Source organism: Pseudophryne corroboree, chromosome 3 (assembly GCF_028390025.1).
Source record: "Pseudophryne corroboree isolate aPseCor3 chromosome 3, aPseCor3.hap2, whole genome shotgun sequence".
Taxonomy (NCBI): domain Eukaryota; kingdom Metazoa; phylum Chordata; class Amphibia; order Anura; family Myobatrachidae; genus Pseudophryne; species Pseudophryne corroboree.
Window position 1 is genome coordinate 454,306,734 of NC_086446.1, and position 27,733 is coordinate 454,334,466.

General features: G+C 45.0%; 1 protein-coding gene across 7 annotated transcripts in view; it reads left to right on the forward strand.

Annotated features, from left to right (window-relative positions):
- RECQL5 (RecQ like helicase 5) overlaps positions 1-23,496 on the forward strand; it is a 304,462-nt gene extending 280,966 nt beyond the window's left edge. For 6 of the 7 annotated variants that reach the window (XM_063960597.1, XM_063960602.1, XM_063960599.1 and 3 more), the window contains 9 exons: positions 8,147-8,205; positions 10,792-10,865; positions 11,049-11,142; positions 12,471-12,605; positions 19,734-20,452; positions 20,537-20,588; positions 20,707-20,964; positions 22,178-22,253; positions 22,385-23,496. In XM_063960597.1, the coding sequence (XP_063816667.1) occupies positions 8,147-8,205; positions 10,792-10,865; positions 11,049-11,142; positions 12,471-12,605; positions 19,734-20,452; positions 20,537-20,588; positions 20,707-20,964; positions 22,178-22,253; positions 22,385-22,485 (1,568 nt within the window). In that variant the 3' untranslated portion in view covers positions 22,486-23,496. Of the gene's footprint in view, positions 1-8,146; positions 8,206-10,791; positions 10,866-11,048; positions 11,143-12,470; positions 12,606-13,504; positions 13,643-19,733; positions 20,453-20,536; positions 20,589-20,706; positions 20,965-22,177; positions 22,254-22,384 lie in introns of those variants that run through there. The other variant, XM_063960604.1, reaches the window with a different exon arrangement.
- Positions 23,497-27,733: the final 4,237 nt, after the last annotated feature.

Below are 27,733 nucleotides of genomic sequence, written 5' to 3' on the forward strand. Positions count from 1 at the left end.
ATATCTCAGGGGTACAGGTTGAAATTAGAGACAGAGCCACCTCGCCGTTTCCTGAAGTCTGCTTTACCAACGTCCCCCTCAGAAAGGGAGACGGTTTTGGAAGCCATTCACAAGCTGTATTCTCAGCAGGTGATAGTCAAGGTACCTCTTCTACAACAAGGGAAGGGGTATTATTCCACTCTTTTTGTGGTACCGAAGCCGGATGGCTCGGTAAGGCCTATTCTAAATCTGAAGTCCTTGAACCTGTACATAAAGAAGTTCAAGTTCAAGATGGAGTCACTCAGAGCAGTGATAGCGAACCTGGAAGAAGGGGACTTTATGGTATCCTTGGACATCAAGGATGCGTATTTCCACGTTCCAATTACCCCTCACACCAGGGGTACCTCAGGTTCGTTGTACAAAACTGTCACTATCAGTTTCAGACGCTGCCGTTTGGTTTGTCCACGGCACCTCGGGTCTTTACAAAGGTAATGGCCGAGATAATATTTCTTCTTCGAAGAAAAGGCGTATTAATTATCCCATACTTGGACGATCTCCTAATAAGGGCAAGGTCCAGAGAACAGCTAGAGATGGGTTTAGCACTATCTCAAGAGGTGCTAAAGCAGCACGGATGGATTCTGAATATTCCAAAATCCCAATTAATGCCGACAACTCGTCTGCTGTTCCTGGGGATGATTCTGGACACAGTTCAGAAAAAGGTTTTTCTTCCCGAAGAAAAAGCCAAGGAGTTATCTGACCTGGTCAGGAACCTCCTAAAACCAGGAAAGGTGTCTGTACATCAATGCACAAGAGTCCTGGGAAAAAATGGTAGCTTCTTACGAAGCAATCCCTTTCGGCAGATTCCATGCAAAGGGATCTGTTGGACAAATGGTCAGGGTCGCATCTTCAGATGCACCTGCGGATAACCCTGTCGCCGAGGACAAGGGTATCCCTTCTGTGGTGGTTGCAGGAGGCTCATCTATTGGAGGGCCGCAGATTCGGCATGCAAGATTGGATCCTGGTGACCACGGAGGCCAGCCTGAGAGGCTGGGGAGCAGTCACACAGGGAAGAAATTTCCAGGGAGTGTGGTCGAGCCTGAAAAAGTCTCTTCACATAAGCATTCTGGAACTAAGAGCAATCTACAATGCTCTAAGCCAGGCGGAACCTCTGCTTCAAGGAAGACCGGTGTTGATCCAGTCGGACAACATCACGGCAGTCGCCCATGTAAACAGACAGGGCGGCACAAGAAGCAGGAGGGCAATGGCAGAAGCTGCCAGGATCCTTCGCTGGGCGGAGAATCACGTGATAGCACTGTCAGCAGTATTCATCCCGGGCGTGGACAACTGGGAAGCAGACTTCCTCAGCAGACACGACCTTCACCCGGGAGAGTGGGGATTTCATCCAGAAGTTTTCCACATGCTATTAAACCGTTGGGTAAAACCAATGGTGGACATGATGGCGTCTCGCCTCAACAAAACACTGGACAGGTATTGCGCCAGGTCAAGAGATCCGCAGGCAATAGCTGTGGACGCGCTGGTAACACCTTGGGTGTACCAGTCGGTATATGTGTTTCCTCCTCTGCCTCTCATACCAAAGGTATTGAGGATTATACGGCAAAGAGGAGTAAGACTAGTGGCTCCGGATTGGCCAAGAAGGACTTGGTACCCGGAACTTCAAGAGATGGTCACGGACGATCCGTGGCCTCTACTTCTGAGAAGGGACCTGCTTCAGCAGGGTACTTGTCTTTTTCAAGACTTACCGCGGCTGCGTTTGACGGCATGGCGTTTGAATGCCAGATCCTAAAAGGAAAAGGCATTCCAGAAGAAGTCATTCCTACCTTGATAAAGGCAAGGAAGGAAGTCACCGCGAAGCATTATCGCCGTATTTGGCGAAAATATGTTGCGTGGTGCGAGCAGCGGAGTGCTCCGATGGAGGAATTTCAACTGGGTCGTTTTCCTACATTTCCTGCAATCAGGATTGTCTATGGGTCTCAAATTGGGATCTATTAAGGTTCAAATTTCGGCCCTATCAATATTCTTCCAAAAAGAATTGGCCTCAGTCCCTGAGGTCCAGATTTTTATCAAAGGAGTACTGCATATACAGCCTCCTGTGGTGCCTAAGGTGGCACCGTGGGATCTAAATGTAGTTTTAGATTTCCTCAAATCCAATTGGTTTGAACCACTAAAGAATGTGGATTTGAAATATCTCACATGGAAAGTGACTATGTTACTGGCCCTGGCTTCGGCCGGGAGAGTATCTGAACTGGCGGCTTTGTTTTATAAAAGCCCTTATTTAATTTTCCATTCGACATAGGGCAGAGCTGCGGACGCGTCCGCATTTTCTCCCTAAGGTGGTATCAGCGTTTCACCTGAACCAGCCTATTGTAGTGCCTGCGGCTACAGACGACTTGAAGGACTCCAAGTTGTTGGACGTTGTCAGAGCCTTAAAAATATACATTTAAAGGACGGCTGGAGTCAGAAAATCTGACTCGCTGTTTATACTGTATGCACCCAACAAGTTAGGTGCACCTGCTTCTAAGCAGTCGATTGCTCGTTGGATTTGTAACAAAATTCAACTTGTACATTCTGTGGCAGGCCTGCCACAGCCTAAATCTGTTAAGGCCCATTCCGCAAGGAAGGTGGGCTCATCTTGGGCGGCTGCCCGAGGGGTCTCGGCATTACAACTCTGCCGAGCAGCTACGTGGTCAGGGGAGAACACGTTTGTAAATTTTTACAAATTTGATACCCTGGCAAAGGAGGACCTGGAGTTCTCTCATTCGGTGCTGCAGAGTCATCCGCACTCTCCCGCCCGTTTGGGAGCTTTGGTATAATCCCCATGGTCCTTTCAGGAACCCCAGCATCCACTTAGGACGATAGAGAAAATAAGAATTTACTTACCGATAATTCTATTTCTCGGAGTCCGTAGTGGATGCTGGGCGCCCATCCCAAGTGCGGATTATCTGCAATACTTGTACATAGTTATTGTTAACTAATTCGGGTTATTGTTTAGGAAGCCATCTTTCAGAGGCTCCTCTGTTATCATACTGTTAACTGGGTTTAGATCACAAGTTGTACGGTGTGATTGGTGTGGCTGGTATGAGTCTTACCCGGGATTCAAAATCCTCCCTTATTGTGTACGCTCGTCCGGGCACAGTACCTAACTGGAGTCTGGAGGAGGGTCATAGGGGGAGGAGCCAGTACACACCACCTGACCTGTAAAAGCTTTACTTTTGTGCCCTGTCTCCTGCGGAGCCGCTATTCCCCATGGTCCTTTCAGGAACCCCAGCATCCACTACGGACTCCGAGAAATAGAATTATCGGTAAGTAAATTCTTATTTTCGTTGGCAAAGCGAAATCTAAAGAGGAGTCTAAGCAACCCCAGTTCAAAACCAGGGGTAGGAAGCAGTGGGCTAGCAAAAAGCCGGCTTCCAAGCCTGAACCGAAACCATCAGCCTGAAGAGACGGGCCTCCGCCTGGAGGATTCCAGGGTTGGGGGCCGACTCCTTAATTTTGCACACATATGGCAGCAGTCAACAACAGAAGCTTGGGTGCAGAAGGTGGTATCTCAGGGGTATGGGTTCCCATTCAGGAGGCAGCCGCCTCAAAGATTTTTTTGCACCAGCCCGTCTCGTATAGAGTCGAAGGCCAATGCCCTGCAAGAAGCAGTCCAAAAATTACTGCAGTCTGGTGTGATTGTCCCAGTACCTCCATCACAAAGGGGACAGGGGTTTTACTTCAATCTATTTCTGATCCAGAAGCCAAATGGGTCATATCGACCAATTCTCAATCTAAAAATGTTAAACAAATACATTTGGATCCCGAAGTTCCACATGGAGACGTTACGCTCCATAATGTTGGCCATGGAACCGGGAGATTACATGGTATCTCTGGATGTACGGGATGCTTACCTACATGTGCCTATAGCACTGTCTCATCAGTATTACCTCAGGTTTGCCATCCTCCAGGAACATTTTCAGTTCCAAGCCTTGCCCTTTGGGCTAGCAACAGCACCCAGGGTGTTTACCAAGATCATGGTGGTTATGGCAGCCTGTCTGCGCAAACAGGGGATAAGAACATTCCCATACCTCGACGACCTGTTAATCTTAGCACATTTGCAAGATTTACTTTTGAGCCATCTTCAACAGACAGTAGTTTGTTTACAGAGACACGGGTGGCTCATAAATTGGGAAAAGTCGTCTCTGAATCCGTCACAGCGGATGGTTCATTTCCAGTAAACGTAAAAAGGTCTCTAGCATGGTCGCTACAGACAGACCATTTAAACAAGGGGAGACCCTTTTGGATAAAAGAGTGGCAAGTCCTGACGACAGATGCCAGCCTGCAAGGCTGGGGTGCGGTACTCGGAAGCCTTTGGTTCCAGGGAAAATGGACCGCAAGGGAAAGTCACCTGCCGATAAATCTGTTGAAAATAAGGGCCATTTACATGGCTCTAGTTCAGGCAAAGGACAGTCTGCAAGGAAGACCGGTCTAGATCCGCTCAGACAATGCGACAGCAGTAGCGTACCTCAATCATCAGGGAGGAACTCACAGCAAAAGATTGATGGAGGAAGTAACTCCCATTCTAAGATGGGCAGAGCTCCATCTCCCAGCATTGTCAGCAGTGTTTGTCCCAGGTGTTCTGAACTGGGAAGCGAATTTTCTCAGTCGACACACCATTCAGGAAACCGAATGGGCATTACACCCAGAAGTGTTTCAGACACTAGTGAACAGATGGGGTCTACCAGAGATCGACCTCATGGTGTCTTGTCTTAACAACAAAGTTCCAAGGTACGGATCGAGAACAAGGGACCCGGGAGCGGTCCTTGTAGACGCACTGTCAGTGGAATGGAAATTTCATCTGGCATATCTGTTCCCTCCAATATCTCTGTTACCCAGAGTAGTGAGAAAAATAAAGCAAGCAAAGGGAGCAATAATTCTAATAGCTCCAGCTTGGCCAAGAAGGCATTGGTACACATATCTGCTAAGAATGTCAGTGGAAGCACCAATACTGCTGCTTCAACATCCAGATCTGCTAATGCATGGTCCTTGTTGTCACAGCCATCTGGATCGCCTCTCTTTGACGGCGTGGCTGTTGAAACCTCTATCTTAGAAGCAAGAGGATTTTCGAAACAAGTAATCCAAACTATGCTCAGAACAAGAAAGCCTTCTTCAGCTCGTGTGTATCATAGAATATGGCAAGCCTATGGCCCTCATTCCGAGTTGTTCGCTCAGTAAAAATCTTCGCATCGCAGCGATTTTCCGCTTAATGCGCATGCGCAATGTCCGCACTGCAACTGCGCCAAGTAAATTTGCTATGCAGTTAGGAATTTTACTCACGGCTTTTTCATTGTTCTGGCGATCGTAATGTGATTGACAGGAAATGGGTGTTACTGGGCGGAAACAGGCCGTTTTATGGGCGTGTGGGAAAAAACGCTACCGTTTCCGGAAAAAACGCAGGAGTGGCTGGAGAAACGGGGGAGTGTCTGGGCGAACGCTGGGTGTGTTTGTGACGTCAAACCAGGAACGACAAGCACTGAAATGATCGCAGATGCCGAGTAAGTCTGGAGCTACTCAGAAACTGCTACGAGGTGTGTAATCGCAATATTGCGAATACATCGTTCGCAATTTTAAGATGCTAAGATTCACTCCCAGTAGGCGGCGGCTTAGCATGAGCAAATCTGCTAAAATTCACTTGCGAGCGAACAACTCGGAATGAGGGCCTATATTCATTGGTGTACTGGAAAAATGTGAATCCAAGATCTTTTAAAGTATCCAGGATTTGGGATTTTCTTCAAGCAGAATTGGATAAGGGTTTGAAAGTTGCTTCCTTGAGAGTTCAAGTATCAGCATTGACTGTATGGTTTCAGCGAAAGATTGCTGAATTACAGGATGTACGTACTTTCTTTCAGGGAGTTGTACATATTCAACCTCCATTTGTTCCTCCTGCAGCTCCTTGGGATTTGAATTTAGTTCTTAAATTCCTCCAGGGTCCTCCGTTTTGAACCGCTTAAGAGAGCAGATCTTAAATGATTACGCACCTGATTTGAGGATCTAGACAATCACTAAACCTCTTCCTTCTTGTATGGAAGGGTGTGCATGTGTGTTCTTATCGCCTGAACAGGTCTCTACCTGATGCTCCTGCCTAAATCGCTGTGGAAAGAACTGATCTGACTGAGTCAGTGGGCGGGACTATATGGGGAGGCCCCGATGCATCCTGGGAGGCCAGAAAGCTCGTGACCGTGTTGGTGCCATTGCCGCTGTCGCTCAACCATATCCCAATGTTATCCTGTGGATACCTGTGGACATAAGAGAAATCACGTTATCAGCGGTAAGTTCTTACCATAACGTCTATATTTCAATATGTGGCAAATGAAATGAGGAGGGCACATCTGATACCCTGACTTTGAAATGTGAGGTCTGCATCACTCCTCAGATTAGAGTTTACCAGATGAGTTTGCAGTATTTATGAGATAAAGGGGAATCCATTATCTCCATGACATTAGATAGCAAAGGAAGTTGTTTCTCGTGGCTGCAGGTTAACTGGAAAAGGTATTGTCATTTATATGCGTCACTTTTGAAATTATGGGAGATTATTGAACTGTTACCTGCTCTATAATTGGAGTAATAAAGGAATTTTAATTATCAAATGGTCGGAGATAATTTACTGGTAACAGAAATAAGGACTTTTCCTGTCCTCATGGAGGACAATGCCTTTTCCGGCTAAGCTGTGCCCATGAGAAACTACAAAATGCAAAATGTCCAAGGCCCTGTGCACTATCCTCGATGGTGCCTAGTTTTGTAAAGTAATGCAAAAGTGAGATTTAGATTTGAGGTGTGAGATTATATACGAGATAAAACAGTGATGGGGCTCAGTTATATGGACAGCCCTTATTGGGCAGAGTAGAACCTGATTTTTGCCTCGGATCTCATCCTATACTTTTAGTGGGATGCATTAGGCGCTTTCCAGTTGCACTAGTAAATAGACCCTGCATATGCCAGGTGGATTCCCCTCCCTGTCATGAACCTCTTGCTGTACTTTTGCCCTGTTCCTGGTGCAGTTGTCCTCCTCTCTGGGTGGCCAGTCCTATCGCTGCGGTTGAAGCCATTGGGGAGTCCTGTGCGGAGTTGGGACAGGCCACTGGCAACTGTTATGTAGATTAAGGGCGGTATCCTATTAGCAGCGGTACTTTCCTGCTGCTAATAGGAACGCTGGGGCTATCTTATTAGCCCCAATGCCGGCATCAGAGCTAGTAGTCACCCAGATGTCACAGTGACTTGTCATATTTGTTTGCAATGAGTTGTAACACTTGTTTATTTTGCATTTAAATGTCTGCTGATATGTTGGTAAATATATGTTTCTCTTTAGTTGATTACATTTTAGTTTTAAATTATTAGTGCGATTAAGGATAATATGTTGCAATTTTATGGTTAGAGGACTGCCCATATTGCTCTTGAAGTATGTTGGCTTGCTCATTTTTACTAAAAAGTGATAGAAGTTTGCACTTATGTTGGGGCATTTACATTTGTGGTCAGAGACCATTTTCACCAACCCAGGTGCACTTCTAGATTGCAGAGGCTAGCTACACTGGTGCAAAACCCAAGGCATTTTGCACAATGCATCCAATGTTCTTCATGTGTGAGGTCCATAGTGTTAAGACTCACTATAATGTTTGCTGTCACATATATTACATTATAGCATATTGAGGAGACAGGGAGCCCCACTGAGATGCAGGTCTGCAATCTCTTCAAATCCTGTTGCAAACATTGAATTTGAAATCGGGAAATACTGTTTACCAGATCACTGCTGTGTTACCTGAACACATGAAAAATCTAGTGTACTGCATTCTGGAAGTAGAAATGCGCATTCACTCTAGTGCCATAGTAGGAATTGTACAGCTGTTGTACAACAATTGTACTAGTTTTTATCTTGTGTTTAATATATACAAATTGCTTATAAGATAAATGTATAAATGTTCAGGTAGAACTTGGTTTAAAGGGATCCAATGTCTTTAAAATAAACATGGTGCTAGGTGAGGCAAAATGTAGTTTGTGTTTATTTATCTTTTTTTAGATGTGTGTTGTTTTGATGTATCTTACCTACATTTAATATGCACACTAACCATTTGTTGACATTACTGTTATCCAAAATGTTGTATCTTTCCAATAATAGGTGAGGACTGTCCACTTAAGGATGGAGCTAATGGCAAAATCCCCAAACTTACTGTCAAGGTAGTAGCTGAAAAGACCAGTTATGCCAAAGTATTGTTTTACATGTCACTATATTGTTGACTTCACTATTAATGACCCCCACTATTCTGTGGGAGAGGACACCACCCTATGGTTATTGACCAGACTCCAAAGGGGGGTATACAATTAGCCAGCACTTATTAGGGATTATGTTTCGCTTGTCTCAGACACGCCAAACCGAATCCCTGATAACCAGCCCTTAGAGACCCATTTTTTTGCAAAAACACATGGGTCCGGGAACTTATCCCGGCTCCCAAGTGTTTTTGCCTGAAAACGGGACATTGGGGGTAATTCCAAGTTGATCGCAGCAGGATTTTTGTTAGCAATTGGGCAAAACCATGTGCACTGCAGGGGGGGGGGCAGATATAACATGTGCAGAGAGAGTTAGATTTGGGTGGGGTGTGTTCAATCTGAAATCTAAATTGCAGTGTAAAAATAAAGCAGCCAGTATTTACCCTGCACAGAAACAAAATAACCCACCCAAATCTAACTCTCTCTGCTCATGTTATATTTGCCCCACCTGCAGTGCACATGGTTTTGCCCAACTGCTAACAAATTTGCTGCTGCAATCAACTCTGAATTACCCCCTTGGTCAGCAGGTTTGGGTCTTTGCTGGATATAGCATATAAATTATCACATGCCAAACATTTCTGTTTAATCTGTGCTGAAATGGATCTACCCGTAATTGTTTCTGTGGTTACTAGCAGATTTTATTTTGCATTAAGTATATTCGTAATTAAAATATGGCAGAATTGTTTTATTCTATTTCTTTAATTCTCATAGACCTTGGTTAAAAGCACACATTTTTCTACTCATCTCTACTAGGGAAACTAGATGAGTAAAGGGGCATACACATGGAGAGATCCGTGCTTAATTTCTAAGCGGTCTGACTGGATTGCTTAGAAATTAAGCACAGATCTCTCCATGTGTATGCCCCATAGCGATAGCCGCGCATCGCTATCGCCGCTACTAGATTAGCCACAATCTAGTAGATCACTCATTTCACCGCTGCGTGAAGTGAGCGTCTCCCCCCCCTCGCTCAGCACACATCGCGCTGTGCGGGCGGGGGGGAGAGATGTGTGCTGAGCGATCTGTGCTAGATCGCTCAGAGCACATCTCCCTGCGTATACCCCCCTGAAGGGTTAGAGTAAATTACTGCAAAAATTAGAAAAATAACCTGAAAAAAAATATTTTTAAAATGTTATTTTTTTTGTGATTTTTTTGGGCGGTTCTGTTTCATTATGTTACCTAAGGGTGTGGTATGTACGGTCGACAGTAAGTAGGTTGACAATGTTTAGGTCAACCACTATTGGTCGACAGGGTCTTAAGGTCGACATGGTGTAGGTTAAAAGGTCGACATGAGTTTTTAATGTTTTTTTGGGGTCGTTTTCTCCATACAGTGACCGGGAACCCCAATTAGTGCACCGTGTCCCCTTGCTTTGCTCGCCATGCTTCGGGCAAGGTGCCTCGCTCCGCTACCGCTGCGCTCTGCACAGGTTACCCCATTCCCAATCGTAGTCCACGTGGATTGTTAAGTATGAAAAAGTTCAAAAAAAGAAAGAAAATGTGAAAAACTCATGTCGACCTTTTGACCTATCGACCTAGAACATGTAGAACCTTTAAACCTTTTCGACCTACTTACTGTCAACCTAACGACCGGATACCTTTACCTAAGCGCTGTGTGGCCTGCAAAAACAAACAGTGGCTCTCCAGCTGTTGTAAAACTACACATCCCAGCATGCCCTTTCATAGTTTTAGCGTTCCCTAACAGTAAAACTGTGTCAATGCATGCTGGGACTTGTAGTTTCACAACAGCTGGAGAGCCACAGGTTGGCCAAGTTTGGTCTAACTAGTTTAACTTCACTTCCAGCCAACTTGACGTTTGTGTAACAGTAACCAAAATGTCATTCCGATCAGATATTTACATATATTTGCTTAACAGTAGGGGCAGATATAGTAAGCCTTGGAGAGTGATAAAGTGGAGAGAGACAAACTACCAACCAATCAGCTCCTGACATTTTTAAAATGCAGCCTGTAACATGGCAGTTTTAATTGGTATGCATTGAGGCACATATCTCCTGAGAATCGGATATGTGAGCACCCGCGATCCATTCACAATCCATGGGAGACCTGCAGGTGCGAATGAGCGCAGCTTCCCGCAGCATAGCGTTACCGCGTTGCATACGCATCACAGTTCCAAACGCAAGAACACTATGGAGAAGTACTAAGCAGTGAAAAGAGTGGAGAAGTGAGCCAGTGAAAAAACTGCCCATGGCAACCAATCAATAAAGTACCATTTACAGTATAATTTGCATAATATAAAATTATACAGTGCAGCTGATTGGTCGCCATGGGAACTTCTCCACTTCTTCACTCTTCTCTGCTTAGTACATCTCCCCCTATAAGAGGACACATCTGTAGGAGCTGATTGGCTGGTACTTTATCTCTCTCCGCGTTATCACTCTCCAATGCTTCATACATTTACCCCATCTCTTGTATCACATATTGCTATAAAGTAAGCAGTGGTCCCTGTAATACTTACTAGACAGATAACCCCTGTGCTCACAGGCTCGGGAGCACTGCCTGAAGATGTTGGAGGAAGCGCTGAGTAAAAATGTACAGGGGACTGATGTACTGCACAGGTAAGAAGATGCTTTTTATGTAGGCGTCATTGTCGTGTACATATCTGTGTATGTGTGGTTCATGCTTGGGCAGCTGTTTCCTCTGACATATCATTAGCAGGACTACAATATATTCCTTTATGCAATATGTCCATAAGATACTTGCACTGTATTTCATGTGTGTGTTCAACCCTGGCCTTTCAGGACGGATGTTACTGCATCTGCTGTGGACTTAGAATATGAGGTTTTCCGCAGCAGCAAGATGTCAAACCTCTACAAAGCAGGAGTGCTGAAAAAGGTAGGGATGGAAAAAGTAGATGTACAGGGTGACAGGTGAGACTTTGATTTGATCATGGCATGGACAAAGAGCTTGGTGTATGTAGAAAGATAACAATACTAACAAATTCCTTTAAAAGACGGAAAAACACAGACCAAAACATGTGAAAGTATATATATTAACCATTTTAAACGCTACTTTTGATGGAATGTTAGCCCCGGAGAGGGAAGCATTTCTTTGGTTGTGAAGCAGGGAAGGTGTCACATGATTCAATGCCCGCCACAGTTGAATTTTTTTGTTGCTCTTTTTGGTACTGAACTTTACCTCTTTTTCACATGTCAAATGTTTGATGTTAAAAACTGCGTTCATTACAGGGTGAATGTGTAGCTCTTTTTTTAAAACAACTTTGTTTCATACTCTGGCCGGTATTGACATAGCTGTGGTAATTTACCGCAGCTAATTGATTCACCGGGGGCTATTCAGTTAGCCCCGATACCCACCACTTTTCTGGGAATTATGCTGAAGCATAATCTTTGATAGACAGTCTTAGGAACCAGCCATAACACATGGGTCTGGAAACTTATCCCAGATTCCATGTGTTATTGCAAGAAAATGGAAAAATTTTCTCCCTCCCAAAAAAACGGCTTTAATTGAATAGCTCGGTAATGACCATCAGTCAAAAATCACTCTATCAACCCGTTTTTGTTGGGAGAAAAGTTATTGGGGCTCATTGAATACCGGCCTCTATATAAATACTATTTATTTTTTATTTTTCTTGCACTGTCATATGGTGACTTTAGCAACACATATTTACAGGGCTGACGAGAGTGGAGGAGTGGCTATTTATTACCCGGGTCCCCCCTCTTACCTGACAGCAACAGCAGCCTCTCTCACCAGCCCAGCTGCTGTGTGCTGGGCTGTAGTGAGGCCAGAGAGGCTGCTGCCACTGTGTAGCAGCATGTCTTCCTGTGCAGGTGCGGGAGCAATCACACTGATCATGCCCCCCTCTGGATTTACTCCTGGCTGAGGGGCTCAAGTCGCTCCCCTGCTCATAGCGCATCAAATATTCACGGCGCCACAAATACTTTTATTTTTCTAAAGGGGCCTGGCCACACCCCAAACATTTTACCCGGGCCCGGCAGAGCTCTCGGTAGTGCTGTATTTTTGCACTTCCTTTAAAATGTAATTATTGAGCGAAAAGCAGTAGAAAAGTAGACTTTGTGCCGGTTGGTGATGACTGCAGTGTTTTGATCTTGTAGTAAATTTACAGTAGCATATATACTATATCTGTATTGACAATTACAGTGTGCAGCATATTGGGGTTTAATTCCACTTTTCTTTCCCTCCAGGTGGCTGAAATCAATAAGGCTTCCAAGGATGGTGAGCTTCATGCTGTATTTGGGTTCGCTGACTGTACACAGAAGACAGAGACAAAGGCGGATACAAATGAAGATGAATTTATTCCTGCTTCTCGGTTGAATACGGTTTGTACGAGTATTTGGAGTTGAAAACTGTTATTGATGTGAATAATGTTTTTGAAATGATAAAAAAAAAATGTGATTGATTTTTTTTTTTTTTTTCCAAATATGTTTATTAAATACCTCCAAAACATGGTACAGAAATGAGGGGAAAAAAAAACCGCATACATATCAGACATATCGACATCAAAGTAAGCAGATAAGAAAGGTAAAAGTACACAGCATATATGAGTAGGTGGAGGAAATTTTCCAATTTTCCAAAACAATTAACAAGAACAAATTGTAAACCACCAGAAGAGCGGCGGTCAGGCTATAATGTATTGAGAATGGGACTAAATATGACTGACTAAAAACTGACACTCAATTCCGGCAGTTCAAATAAAAAAAAAAAAGAAGAGGTAAAAAAGAACATCACAAAAACGTTAGAACAAAAATAAGCAAAAACACCTACCAAGAGCCACAGGCCACCGATCCGTCCATAGAAGTGTCCATCCAATCCGCCAGGGAAGAAACAGCAGAAATAAGAAGAGAGGGGAAAGAAAAGAGGAAGTGTGTGGAGAGGGAAGTACGGATGAAGAAGAGGGAGAGGGGAAGATAGGAAGCTCAGTCAGTTAGAGAAACTTGGCTATCAAGTTGTCGGAGAGAGTACCAAAAGTTAGATTGGAAACATTTATGTATTGCTAGTTTAGTGTGGGGAGGGAGGGTACAAATGTATTTATCCCAGCACTTAAAGAGTGCAGGAGTCAGGGTTTCCTTGTGAATAGAGGCTTCCAGCCAGTCCATATTAAATAAGAAGAGTAACCTAGAGGTAGCCATAGGGAGAGTAGGAGAGGTAGGATGGATCCACTGTTGCAATATAGCTTTTTTCCCCACTGCTGAAAGTAACACTATCAATTTTTTATCAGTGCGTGGAATTCCAGGTTGGTCCGACAGATGACCAAAGAGGGCCCAGGGAGCAGTACATTGAAAGGGGATGCCTAGCGTTGAGGTGCCATAATGGTGTAAGGTATGCCAGAATTTTTGAATGACAGGGCAGGCCCAGAGACAATGGAAAAGGTCAGCTTCTACCGTTGAGCATTTATTACATCCGGCCCTATCTGATATACCCATTAGAAAACCTTGTTTAGGCTAAATATATGCCCTGTGTAGCAGTTTATAGGCCATTTCCTGATATATACTAGCCGGTATTAGTTTAAGGGTCATAAAAAAGGTATCTAATAGGGTGTCTACTGTGAATGTAGGAACTTGGGAGATCCATTTAGCCAGATCAGGAAAATCAGTGTGGGGGTCCAGTTCAGTGCGGATGCGCGCATAGATAGAAGATATGGAGTATGTGTTGGAGCGTAAAAGGGAGTCTAAGGGGTTAACAAAGTCTTTTCCCGTGAGGTGAGGGAGAACGGATGTAAGATAATGTATAGCCTGGGAGTAGTAAAATCCATGCAGGGGTGAAATTGCATATTTCTCAATAGCCTCCTGGAATGGCAAAGGAGTGTGAGTAGGTGTCATCAGATTACGTAGAGTCTTTAAACCAGAGGAGCACCAAGCACCAAAAGGCAAAGAGGCAGTACCATTTTGGAACTCCAGGTTTCCAAGCAAAGGTAGAGAGACTGAGTAATAATATTTGAGACCAAGAGCTTTCCTAGCCATTTTCCACGCCTTAATAGTGGAAGACAATAGTGGGTTATCAAATTGGGGAGATTTTATTTGAGAGGGCCGGGCATGTAGAAGGTAAGCAAGAGAGAGAGGAGCACAAAGCTGAGATTCTAACTTGGTATCTGTGAATACATCGTTGCCACTGAGCCAATCCATAGCGAAACGTAGTAAGCACGCTAGATTGTATTGTTTAATGTTTGGTAGGTTTACACCCCCTTGGCGCACCGATTGCGACATTTTTTTTAGACTTATCCTGGGGCGCTTACGGTTCCATATAAACTTGGAAAGCAAGGTATTAAGTAAAGAAAAGTCGGAGTTAGTGAGAAGAATGGGAGTCATTTGGAGAATATACAGGAGTTTCGGGAAGCTTGCCATTTTAAACAGGTTGCATCTCCCTAACATATTAAGGGGAAGGTTTTGCCATAGGCTAAGTTCAGTCCGTATTTTATGTATGATCGGGGTTATATTACGTGCATAGAGGGTGGAGAGATGTTGTGGTAGAGCCACTCCTAAAAAGGTGATATGTGAGGGGGCCCATCTAAACGGGAAGGGTCTAATCCAACCCAGTCTCGCCTGGCCAAATATGGCCAGGGCTTCAGACTTGGCAAAGTTAATGGAGAAGCCAGCAAAAGACGAAAATCTGTCAATTGCCTCTACCAATACAGGAAGGGAGCATTTAGGGTCAGAGGTACATATAAGTAGGTCATCTGCGAAGGCTATAACTTTGAGTTCGCGATCCCCAACAACAATGCCTCTAAACCCAGGTAGCAGTTGGATATAACGAATAAAAGGTTCCAAGGCCAAATTAAAAAGCAAAGGGGAGAGAGGGCATCCTTGTCTGGTGCCTCTCTCAAGAAAAAAGGAAGAGGAGGCCACATTATTAACTACCACCTGGGCCATCGGAGCAGTGCAGAGGGTCCGCATTAGACTACAGAAATTAGTGCCAAATTGCTGATGGGAGAGCACTCTAAAAAGGTGTGGCCAAGCGATTTTATCGAAGGCCTTTTCGGCGTCTAGATTAATAAGAATATTGTCTTCCAAATTATGAAGGCGGGTATGGGAAATAGCAGCTATCGCCGATCTAATACCTTGTACAGATTGTCTGCCTTTAATAAAGCCTAACTGGGCCGGGGAAATGAGATGAGGCAGACAAGACTGTAGACGGTTGGCCATTAGTTTGGTAAGCAATTTGAAGTCTTGGTTAAGAAGTGAGATAGGGCGATAGGAACCCACGAGGGAGGGATCTTTACCCGGCTTGGGTATTACGATTATCCGTGCCTCATTGAAGTATAAGGGTATAGTTCCGGAGGTAAGGATATGATTATATAATTTGGCTAGAGTGGGTGTGAGTTCAGCATTAAGTAATTTATAGTATTCAGCCCCAAAGCCATCAGGGCCTGGGCTCTTGCCGTTTGGTAAAGATTTGATAGTTGTGAGTATCTCTTCCTCAGTTATAGACATCTCGAGAAGGTCCCTGTCATCTCGAGAGAGGACAGGAAGCTGAGCGTCATGCAAAAAGGATTCACCTGTCTCCACGTTATCTGGCTCTGCTGTATATAGGGATTTGTAAAACTGCATAAATTCGGCGCAAATGGCTGTCGGATCTGATATAATAGTGTCTGAAGATTTAACCACCTCAACCCATGTGCGAGTGCGGGGTCCCCGAGCGAGGTTCGCCAAGAGTCTGCCCGATTTATTACCCCATCTAAAAAATTTGTTCCGCTGGTAATCATATCGTGTCTGGGCCTGCTCTGTTAGGAAGGTATCATATACTTGTTTAGCAGTCAGGTATGCCTCTTTATGTGCGGGAGTGTCGGAACGCTTATACGTTCTATAAGTTGAGGTGAGAAGGGAGCTCAGTTCATGGAGGCGGGAGTTAAATGTTTTGCGTTTAGAATTTATGTATGAGATAATGTGGCCCCGGATAACAGCTTTAGAGGCGCTCCAGAACAGTGAGACATCCTCCGCCTGGGCCAAATTATCAGCAACGTAGGTGTGCCAAGTGTGTCTAAGGTGTAGGAGAAAATCCTCAGAGTGAGTAAGATAAGCAGGGAATCGCCAGCATTTGGAAAAACATTGGGGCAACGCAAGCTTAAGAGAAATCATAATAGGGGCATGGTCTGAGATAATAATATTTTTAATCGATGTGTGAGTGACTTTAGGGAAGAGGTGTCGGGATAAGAAAATATAATCAATACGGGAGTGCGTAGAGTGGGGGTGAGAGTAGAAAGAGTAATCACGAAGAAGAGGGTGATGGATACGCCAAGGGTCGGAGAGAGCAAGTTGTGAACAGAGGGAGGAAAGAAGATCACAGCCGGATTTGGAGGATGAAGTACTCACCCCAGACCTGTCCATGGACGGATCGATGACCGTGTTGAAATCTCCTCCTAGGATTAGATTAGAGCTCCCCCAAGAGGAAAGTTTCTGTAGGACAACTGCAAAAAAATCCTGTTGAGAGACATTTGGGGCATATAGATTAAGGAGAGTATACAAGACATTATCAATAATCACATCTAGCAAAATAAATCTCCCATTAGGATCGAGAAACCTTCTGCGTATCGAATATTGTAGGGACTTGTGAAAAAGGATGGCAACTCCCCTGGTCTTATTAGAATAAGGGGCCGAGATACAATCCCCGATCCAGGGGGCACGTAGAGTGTTACGGGGATCGTCCAGCCAATGTGTTTCCTGTAGGAAGGTGATGTGAGGGGTCAAACGGTGGAGGTGGGAGAGCACTTTCTTGCGCTTCACTGGAGCGTTAAGACCCTCCACATTCCATGATACTATATTGAAGGCAAGGAGTGGGGTATCCTCCGCGGCGGCGGGGGGAGTAGGAGCAGGGTCAGCTATATCAGCCTATACCGATGGATGGGAATGCAAGAAAAAATATACTAGAGGTAAAGTAGGGCCCCTGCCCGTCCCAGCGAGCGGGAAGGGGTTGACCCATGGAGGATCGGGGTCGGCAGATCCGGCAGGTGCAACCAACAATATTAAACAGTAACATAAAAAACAAACAAGAAAAACAAGAAAATTTACAGCTCATTGTATACACAGAGCTGCGCAATTATTCCTCTCCACGTGACCTACAGATGGAGAAGAAAAAGAGAGAAAAACATGCATGCAAGCAATAATAACAGTGCAACAGTCAAGTGGGTAAACTCGAGAAGTGTGCCTTGGCGAGTGTTATGTCATCGAAGAACAACGGCTTGCCGTCCTCGAAGATCCGCAGCCGGGCCGGGTACAGGAGAGAGAATTTAATTTTGGCGTTAAACAGTTGCTTGCACAACGGGGCAAACTCCTTGCGTTTAGCAGCGACAATGGTGGAAAAATCCTGAAATATCAAGAGCCGATCTCCGTTGTAGGTTAAGTTATCCGTCTTCCGGTAGTGGTCTAGGAGTCGAGCTTTGTCGGCATAATTAAGGATTTTCATGATCACCGGGCGAGGGCGACCAGAGTTTGTTTTACGTTCAGGGCCGATTCTGTGTGCCCGCTCAATAGCCAGAGGGGCACCTTTGAGATCCATGGCCAGTTGTTGCGGTATCCAGTTAGAAAGAAGGTCAAGTAACTCACGGCCTTTGACCGATTCGGGGATACCCACCACCCGGAGATTACTTCTGCGTCCGCGATTCTCCAAATCATCTAGCTTCTGGGTCAGATCCGAAATGTCACTTTGCTGTGAATTAATGGTGAGTTGTGCTGCATGCAAATCATCCTCCAGGGTAGACACCCTCTGTTCGACGTCATCTAAGCGGCCAGAGTGTTGAGTTAATTTGGATAGAGTAGAGTCAATAGCTTCTCTAATGCCCGCCAGCTTTTCATCTAGCAGAGGGCCCAGCACCGCCGCAATATCCGCAGGTTTCATTTTGGGAGGCTTACTGGCCGGAGCAGACTTGCGTTTTTGTAAGGACCTGGAACGGGTGACAGAGCAATCTGAATCAGACGAGTGTCCCCACACAGTATCGCCTCGGGTTGTAGAGGCAGGGTCAGCAATTGACATCGGGGTGGGTATGAGAAATTTTTCCATAAAAATAAGCGGGCAACGGGGGACCGATTTATACAGTAGGAGTCGCCTCACGCAAGGAGCAAGCTATAATGAGGTCACATGGAGAGGAAAAAAAAAGGGGAAGTATAACAGGTTACATCCCAACGAGTAGTAGCTCAGGACCGGTAGGCATCAGTCCGTGAACAGCGCACATGGGCGAGCAGAAATGTCACACAGGTGTAGAAGCCGGCATGGTTTTATGGGTGGAGCAGGTGTGAGAATAGGCAGAAGTATAGAAATATATTTATAGTGGCTGTGAGTTGTCTAATCTAAAAGTCGCCACAAGAGGGAGCTAGAGTTACAGCCAGTTCTAGCTATGGAGTGAGGAGAGAGTTGTGCCAGTCACAAGATGGCCGCCACCTGTAAATAAGACACGGATCCTCCGGAGGTCCCCGGGTCGTTAATCCCCGCCAGTGAGGGGGAGATCTGTCTTGCAAGGATGTGTGAGGTGGGGGTCGGAGGGCAGGCGCCTGGAGAGGCCGGGGATCGGCAAGTAGAGCTCAAAGTCCGGGCGGCGCCAACCACAAGATGGCCGCCGGCCGCCAGTCACACTCGTCCCGGCTCTTACCTCCCGCAGATTGTCCGGCCGCCGGTCTCCTGTGAGGGTCAGTACTTGATGGGTGAGCTCTTGGGTGTCAGGGAGCGCCGCTCAGGTGGGAGAGGGGGTCCGCAGAATCGCCGCACCAGGTCCAGCGGACCGACGGCTCCACTCCCAAATCGAGGCCCCGGCTTCTTGAGGAGGGGAAGGCCGCAACCTGCAGAAGCCCTGATAAGGGCTCCCCGGCTCTGCAACCGAGCCCCTCTGGTGCTTAGTGATCAGGGAAGCAGGTGGTCCAGTACAGAGGTGCTTGGAGACCCGTGAAATAGGTTTTATGTTGGTTTTATGAGCGGGGCCAGCAGGAGCTCATAGAGAAGGCTTCCTCTCAGCTTGCAGGCTAGGCCACGCCCCCGTGATTGATCTTAAGCTGGTATAAAACCTACATTTTTAGTGGCAAATTTATAAGAAAAAAAACTAAACCTGAAGGGCCCCAGAACGGCCGAAACTTTGCCAAGTTGCACCGCCTTGTTTGATTTACTCCTAGTTCTAAATGAAGACCCTAGTTCTTTTCTGCTCCTTATAACTAACCTGTGCACTCATATAGGTCAATCCAATTAGCTTCAAAGGGTGCCAAGTGCCGTTGCAATGGCGTTTAAATGCTGGCAATGACACCCAATCTCGCACCCTTCGTGGCCGCGAATCAATCCCAATTTGCACAAAACTGCTCGGACCCCTATGGGGTGGCGAGCAGTTTTGTGCGAATTCGGCCCACCGCAAGGTGCGCCCGCTGCCGCACTGATTCGCAGCTGCAATAATGTCGCAGCCAATTGGATTGATGCCAAAGTCTGCCTATACAGTACTACCACCTTCATGACATTCCTGTTTCTTACTTTCCATTCAGTTTAAAAGTAAGAGAGTGGGGGCACCATCTCTCTTTCAATCTGCATCAAATTTGCTGCAATCCCTTCAGTTGGAAACTGGGCCGCCACAGACCAATCCAGAGTCCACCCAGCAACTTGAGCCTGGCAGTGCCAGTCCACTTCCTAAGAAGACTGAAAGCCCCAGCAAAAAAGAAAACAGCCCAAACAAAAAGCGGCCTAGTAAAAAGAAGCAAGAGCTTGCCTCCACTGCAGCTAAAGACTCTCAGGACATTTCCAAGTTTTTCTTATCACAGGGTTATTCCAAATCCTTATCTAATGTCCCTTGTATAGTGAAGGATGACAGTCCTACTGTTTATGAATGCCCATCTATCGGTAATACCTCTCCAAACCAAGATGCCTTCTGTTTAGACCTAATGAACGGGCATCAGGGTAATATTGGAGAGCCAGTTGGAAGTGTGCCAGGTCCAAGCACGTCAGAAAGCTTGATTGTCCAACCATTAGAGAAAATCAATCTCCTATGGGACCGCTTACCTGAACCATCATTGGAATCAAAAAATCTCACTGGCAATGTGTGTGTAAACAGCTTAAAGACTACAGGTGTCCGAGATATGCAACTATCAGAAACAAGTCTTAGAGATACCCGGAATATAAACCAAAAGCTGCCTAATGAGTCTTTCTGTATGGAAACCTCACAGAAGACTCAAGAAGTAAACTCAGATGCAGACCAAAAGAACAGTAGGTAAGCCTGCTTAGTTGTTTGACGCTTTGATATCTTAAATGATACATTTAAAAAATAAATAAATTATTATGCTTGTGCACATAGTTCCAGCCTGTCAAGATCTCCCGAACCCAAGACAAAGACTTCAGATGACCAGGTCAGTTGTCTGAGGTGTTTTTCTGGGGTAGCTTGCTCATCTATTATCTGTTCATGACATCTTTCCTGTTGCATAACATGGTTGTGAAAACTAATTTTAACAACAAATGTTTGGTCAGGATACTGGAGAACCATCTACAAAGAGGATGAGGAGAGAAGAAAACTCATCCTCCATCCTATATCACAATGAAAAAGGCGGCGGCCATGGAAAAAAGAAAGTGACCTTTGACCCAAACCTCAGCCAAGAAGACAAGGAAGGAACAGCGAAAATTTTGCAGCCTCCTCCTGGGAATAAAGTGTTAAACCTGAAAGAGACAGCTGACATAGTGGTGAAGTACTTGACCCCTTTCTTCCGTGATGGAAAGTTTGCATCCAAGGTAAGTACACAATTTCAGTCCTTCTACTTGTGGTTTTTTTCTGAGGGTAAAAGACCTATCCCAGCAAAAACAGAAAATTCAGGTCTGCATGAAATTCCATAAGTTAAATGTTAATGCAAAATAGTATGTACCTGTACTCATGTTGTTGGATTTTATTTTTTCATTTATTGAACATAAATGAACATAAAGCAATACATATAACCAGTACCCTCTTTCTGCACTAATAAATTAGGTATATCATTAAAAATCGTATAAGACTTGGGCAGCTATCTTCCCTAAGGTTCCCTGTTAGCAAGAACCAAAAAGAATAGAATATGTGCCAATAGAGAATGAGCACCCCTATATTATTAAAATCCAAATAGATTCACAGTATCATCAGCATTGACCGCCTAATAGCGGAACATAACATCAATATAATTTAGAAGGACAAACATCGAATGTGTTCCACTTAATTGACAAATTTATTAAAAAGTCATTTAAAATAATAATATAGTCCTTTGTTCCACAATGATCCTTTTTCACATTGATTCTGATTTTCTTCCTTCTATACACGCAAATTGGAGGTCAAACAGGAATAGATAACCTTGTTTCATTGGTGAGATGGCAAATGTCATTATATGGTAACTGATGATTAGGAGGAGAACTATTAGATTTTCCATATTGATGGAGAGCTGTGGCCTTAGCAGCTACTTACGTAAATGATGGATAAGATGAATGTAGGGACTGGATAAGGAAAATTATTCTACAGGGGACCCTTTTAGAGCAAAGGTTGTGTAATGGGTGAGGGAGGTCCGTTGTGCTGGAGCAGTAAGTTAGACAGGGACGCCATGTCCATGGTGTGACGTTCAATGGAGTGACATCTTTAGTGTACGTATTGGTACTGAAGCACCTGGACAGAGATATAACCAGGGACAATTCTCCACTTCCCTACACAACACTGCTCTGCTTCTGCAGCGCCTTAAGATCTTTTTATAGAGGTAGCATCTAGCATAAGTGATTGTAATTATAGATGCCATGATGTTGTCAGTCATTGTTAGCTGAGAGATACATTTCCAGGGCAGTATTCACGAGATAGATCATATTGTCATGTTATTATAAATCATTGCAACAATTCTATTTAGGGACGTAGTTATGATATAGCATATGTACGTTTTGAATATTGTCTGTGATATATAAAACTTAACAGGTGCGTGCATCTTTCTTCTTTTCCCAGGACCTCTTTAAAGGATTTGCACGACACCTGTCTCACCACCTTGCCGGGGATAACAAAACACCAATGCGCAAACACGGTAGGCCTATTTCATAAGTCTTTTGATTATGCTACACTTGTCCCAAGAAGACCAGGCTCAAACTGTTCATGTCTTGTTCATAGCACATAACGATACACATATTGAAATGATGTTGTCCTTCCTTTCCTTAGTAAAAGAAGAAGCTCAGAAACTGATCAAGACATTTTTTAAGAACCGGACATGTTGTGACAGTGAAACAGACTGGCAGGAGATGCTGCGTACGATCACCTAATGCCACTATAGATGGCAGCAAAGAGCCTCCTGATATGGAACGTGCTAACTATGCATTGGAGCTCGGAGACACACATGCTACCTCACACCAAGTGTGCTGTGGGGAGGCTTACTGACTATCACTGGAAGGGTGCACCTTCTAAACACTGAAATGTTCTACGTGGAATCTTTTCCTATCAAACTGGTTTTTATCGAGTCTACTGAGCTTTCTGTAAACATGTTGTCAGTATACAACGTGACTATGTCATTATTAACAGACCTCTAATAAAGTAACCCGTTGAGTGCTGAATAGACCGGAAAGGGACCACAACATTTCTGTTTAGTGTCTCTCTGATATAATCCAGTAATGAAATGAGTAATGATGTATACTGTTATCATGTTTAGTTCTATAATCTATCCTAAAATCTCTGCAACATTTCCTCAGCTAAGGTGCTTTAAATAGAGGGGAACCAAAGTTACAAGCGTTAAGTTTGTATATGCTGATTGGATTCCCTTTTACATGCTGCTAGTTGTGATTAGGCAAATATCTATGTATGATATTGCAACAATAGTGCCATCTGGTGGATGGTGATGGCATATTGTCGTTGTCAGTTTTCCTCTGTGTCTTGGCTACTGCGATTTTCTTTTGCTTACTGGATTAACCTAGAGTATGTTAACCTGTGTAAACCCACGTACTTTTATCCCACTACGGTTCTTCTCCCTCCTACCAACAGAGGAAGATTTATTATGGAGTTATCTCATTTCTTCAGGTATTGTATACATATTGTTTTGGACAGGGAAAATATCTTATGCTCAAAGGGATAAAACTATAGTTTATAATTTAATAATAAAGCAAAACTGGTATGTGAATTATTTCTTGACTTAACTGGTGTTATTATGATGTCCAATATACTTTTGCACATTTACACCCTTCCTATGTATTTTGTTCACCTTGAGAAGTATTTTGTGGCTATTGAGGGACTGATTATTGTCCTTGTAGAATGGATTAAAGAGAATTTCTCAACAGGTATAACATTGGCTGTTTTCTTTATTATATTGTGCTTTATACAGTAAGTGACTGAAGTAAAGTTGAACGTACACCTGTTTGCGGAGCTTATTTTGCGTGAATTTGCACTGTGCAGGCTCAGAATTGAGCACAGACAAGTGAGGAAGATGCAGAGATCTCTACAGTTATGCCCGGACAAGAGAGATGGGCTTCCTACATAGGCAAAGGTCAGTGGCGGGAAGAGGTGGTGGGGGGGGGGGGGGGGGGGTATGCAAATAAAAGTTAAGCAGAGCTGGGCATAAATGAAAATATTCCTACTTAGAGTCAGAGTTTTTACACCTAGTATAGAGCAGATGTACAGTAAGTACATGTTGGTGATGGTTGATAGCAAACCTGATGTATGTCAATATGTGCACCACTTAAGGTGGAGTTGACAAGGTATCATCCAAGGAGGGGTATGACTCCCCAGGCTCTTACAGCAAATCTGGATCTCTCTGCTATACTGGGTGCCTGTGATGATCCCTGTTCCCTAGTTCGTTATTATAATAGGGATGTTATGGCTGCAATTGATATTATCGCCCCTGTGCGTATAAGACCTCGTAAACCACAACGTCAAGCTCCATGGTTCGACAACAGTGTTAGTGAGCTCAAGAAAAGGGGGCGTAGAGTGGAAAGACGATGGAGGAAGACTAACCTAATGGATGACAAAATAAAACTAATAAAGCATAACGAAGAATATCAATCGACAATCACCCGTAAGAAATCACAGTTCCTGTCAAATGAGATCACAGCAGCAAACAATAGGCCAGCTCAACTTTTCCGCACAGTGGAGATGCTTTGCAAGCCAGCATGCCTGCAGACTGATGAAACCCTCTCCCAGGCAAGATGCAACGAGTTTGCAATCTTCTTTGCAGATAAAATATCCACCATCAGGGCTGGAATCTCCATAGTGCCATCAAAGGAGTGCCAAACTACAAAGCCTGCCAATATAAGTGACCTACCTTCATGGACCAGCTTTGCCCCAGTGGATGTAAAGGACATTGCTGAAATTGCTCGGATTTTGCGTCCCACCACCTGTGATCTGGACCCTGCCTCAACCAAGCTTCTAATAGGTTGTATGGATATAATTGGTCCTGTCTGCGCAAAAATTGTTCAATGCTCTTTGCAGACAGGCATTTTTCCTGGACCCCTAAAGGAAGCAATTGTTATACCTCTTCTTAAAAAACCTAATTTAGGGGGTAATTCCAAGTTGATCGCAGCAGGATTTTTGTTAGCAATTGGGCAAAACCATGTGCACTGCAGGGGGGGGGGCAGATATAACATGTGCAGAGAGAGTTAGATTTGGGTGGGGTGTGTTCAATCTGCAATCTAATGTGCAGTGTAAAAATAAAGCAGCCAGTATTTACCCTGCACAGAAATAAAATAACCCACTCAAATCTAACTCTCTCTGCAAATGTTATATCTGCCTCCCCTGCAGTGCACATGGTTTTGCCCAACTGCTAAAAAATTTCCTGCTGCGATCAACTTGGAATTACCCCCTTAGATCCCGACTGCATGACCGACTACAGACCGGTATCAAGCCTTCCTTTTCTAGGAAAAGTTATTGAGAAAGTGGTTGCATATCAACTGGAAACCCTCCTGACCACCCATGATATTTATGATCCATTCCAGTCAGGACTCAGGAGAAGACATAGCACTGAAACAGCCCTGGTGTGTGTGTAAAATGATCTGATGGCAAGAGACAGAGGTGACTGTTCAATATTAATCCTCCTGGATCTCCCTGCAGCATTTGATACCGTGGACCATGGGCTTCTGATTGAGCGGCTGATACATTTTTGAGGACTGGATGGCACAGTCCTAAGCTGGTTCAAATCATTTCTCACAGGCAGGTCACAGAGAGTATCATCTGGAGTATACTCATCACCATCAGTGCCATTGCCATGTGGTGTCCCACAAGGTTCTACACTATCCTAGAGATGAGCGCCGGAAATTTTTCGGGTTTTGGTTTTGGGTTCGGTTCCGCGGCCGTGTTTTGGGTTCGACCGCGTTTTGGCAAAACCTAACCGAATTTTTTTTGTCGGATTCGGGTGTGTTTTGGATTCGGGTGTTTTTTTCCAAAAAACCTAAAAAACAGCTTAAATCATAGAATTTGGGGGTCATTTTGATCCCAAAGTATTATTAACCTCAAAAACCATCATTTCCACTCATTTTCAGTCTATTCTGAATACCTCACACCTCACAATATTATTTTTAGTCCTAAAATTTGCACCGAGGTCGCTGGATGACTAAGCTAAGCGACCCTAGTGGCCGACACAAACACCTGGCCCATCTAGGAGTGGCACTGCAGTGTCACGCAGGATGTCCCTTCCAAAAAACCCTCCCCAAACAGCACATGACGCAAAGAAAAAAAGAGGCGCAATGAGGTAGCTGTGTGAGTAAGATAAGCGACCCTAGTGGCCGACACAAACACCGGGCCCATCTAGGAGTGGCACTGCAGTGTCACGCAGGATGTCCCTTCCAAAAAACCCTCCCCAAACAGCACATGACGCAAAGAAAAAAAGAGGCGCAATGAGGTAGCTGTGTGAGTAAGATAAGCGACCCTAGTGGCCGACACAAACACCGGGCCCATCTAGGAGTGGCACTGCAGTGTCACGCAGGATGTCCCTTCCAAAAAACCCTCCCCAAACAGCACATGACGCAAAGAAAAAAAGAGGCGCAATGAGGTAGCTGTGTGAGTAAGATAAGCGACCCTAGTGGCCGACACAAACACCGGGCCCATCTAGGAGTGGCACTGCAGTGTCACGCAGGATGTCCTTTCCAAAAAACCCTCCCCAAACAGCACATGACGCAAAGAAAAAAAGAGGCGCAATGAGGTAGCTGTGTGAGTAAGATAAGCGACCCTAGTGGCCGACTCAAACACCGGGCCCATCTAGGAGTGGCACTGCAGAGTCACGCAGGATGTCCCTTCCAAAAAACCCTCCCCAAACAGCACATGACGCAAAGAAAAAAAGAGGCGCAATGAGGTAGCTGTGTGAGTAAGATAAGCGACCCTAGTGGCCGACACAAACACCGGGCCCATCTAGGAGTGGCACTGCAGTGTCACGCAGGATGTCCCTTCCAAAAAACCCTCCCCAAACAGCACATGACGCAAAGAAAAAAAGAGGCGCAATGAGGTAGCTGTGTGAGTAAGATAAGCGACCCTAGTGGCCGACACAAACACCGGGCCCATCTAGGAGTGGCACTGCAGTGTCACGCAGGATGTCCCTTCCAAAAAACCCTCCCCAAACAGCACATGACGCAAAGAAAAAAAGAGGCGCAATGAGGTAGCTGTGTGAGTAAGATAAGCGACCCTAGTGGCCGACACAAACACCGGGCCCATCTAGGAGTGGCACTGCAGTGTCACGCAGGATGTCCCTTCCAAAAAACCCTCCCCAAACAGCACATGACGCAAAGAAAAAAAGAGGCGCAATGAGGTAGCTGTGTGAGTAAGATAAGCGACCCTAGTGGCCGACACAAACACCGGGCCCATCTAGGAGTGGCACTGCAGTGTCACGCAGGATGGCCCTTCCAAAAAACACTCCCCAAACAGCACATGACGCAAAGAAAAAAAGAGGCGCAATGAGGTAGCTGTGTGAGTAAGATAAGCGACCCTAGTGGCCGACACAAACACCGGGCCCATCTAGGAGTGGCACTGCAGTGTCACGCAGGATGTCCCTTCCAAAAAACCCTCCCCAAACAGCACATGACGCAAAGAAAAAAAGAGGCGCAATGAGGTAGCTGTGTGAGTAAGATAAGCGACCCTAGTGGCCGACACAAACACCGGGCCCATCTAGGAGTGGCACTGCAGTGTCACGCAGGATGGCCCTTCCAAAAAACACTCCCCAAACAGCACATGACGCAAAGAAAAATTAAAGAAAAAAGAGGTGCAAGATGGAATTGTCCTTGGGCCCTCCCACCCACCCTTATGTTGTATAAACAGGACATGCACACTTTAACCAACCCATCATTTCAGTGACAGGGTCTGCCACACGACTGTGACTGATATGACGGGTTGGTTTGGACCCCCACCAAAAAAGAAGCAATTAATCTCTCCTTGCACAAACTGGCTCTACAGAGGCAAGATGTCCACCTCATCATCATCCTCCGATATATCACCGTGTACATCCCCCTCCTCACAGATTATCAATTCGTCCCCACTGGAATCCACCATCTCAGCTCCCTGTGTACTTTGTGGAGGCAATTGCTGCTGGTCAATGTCTCCGCG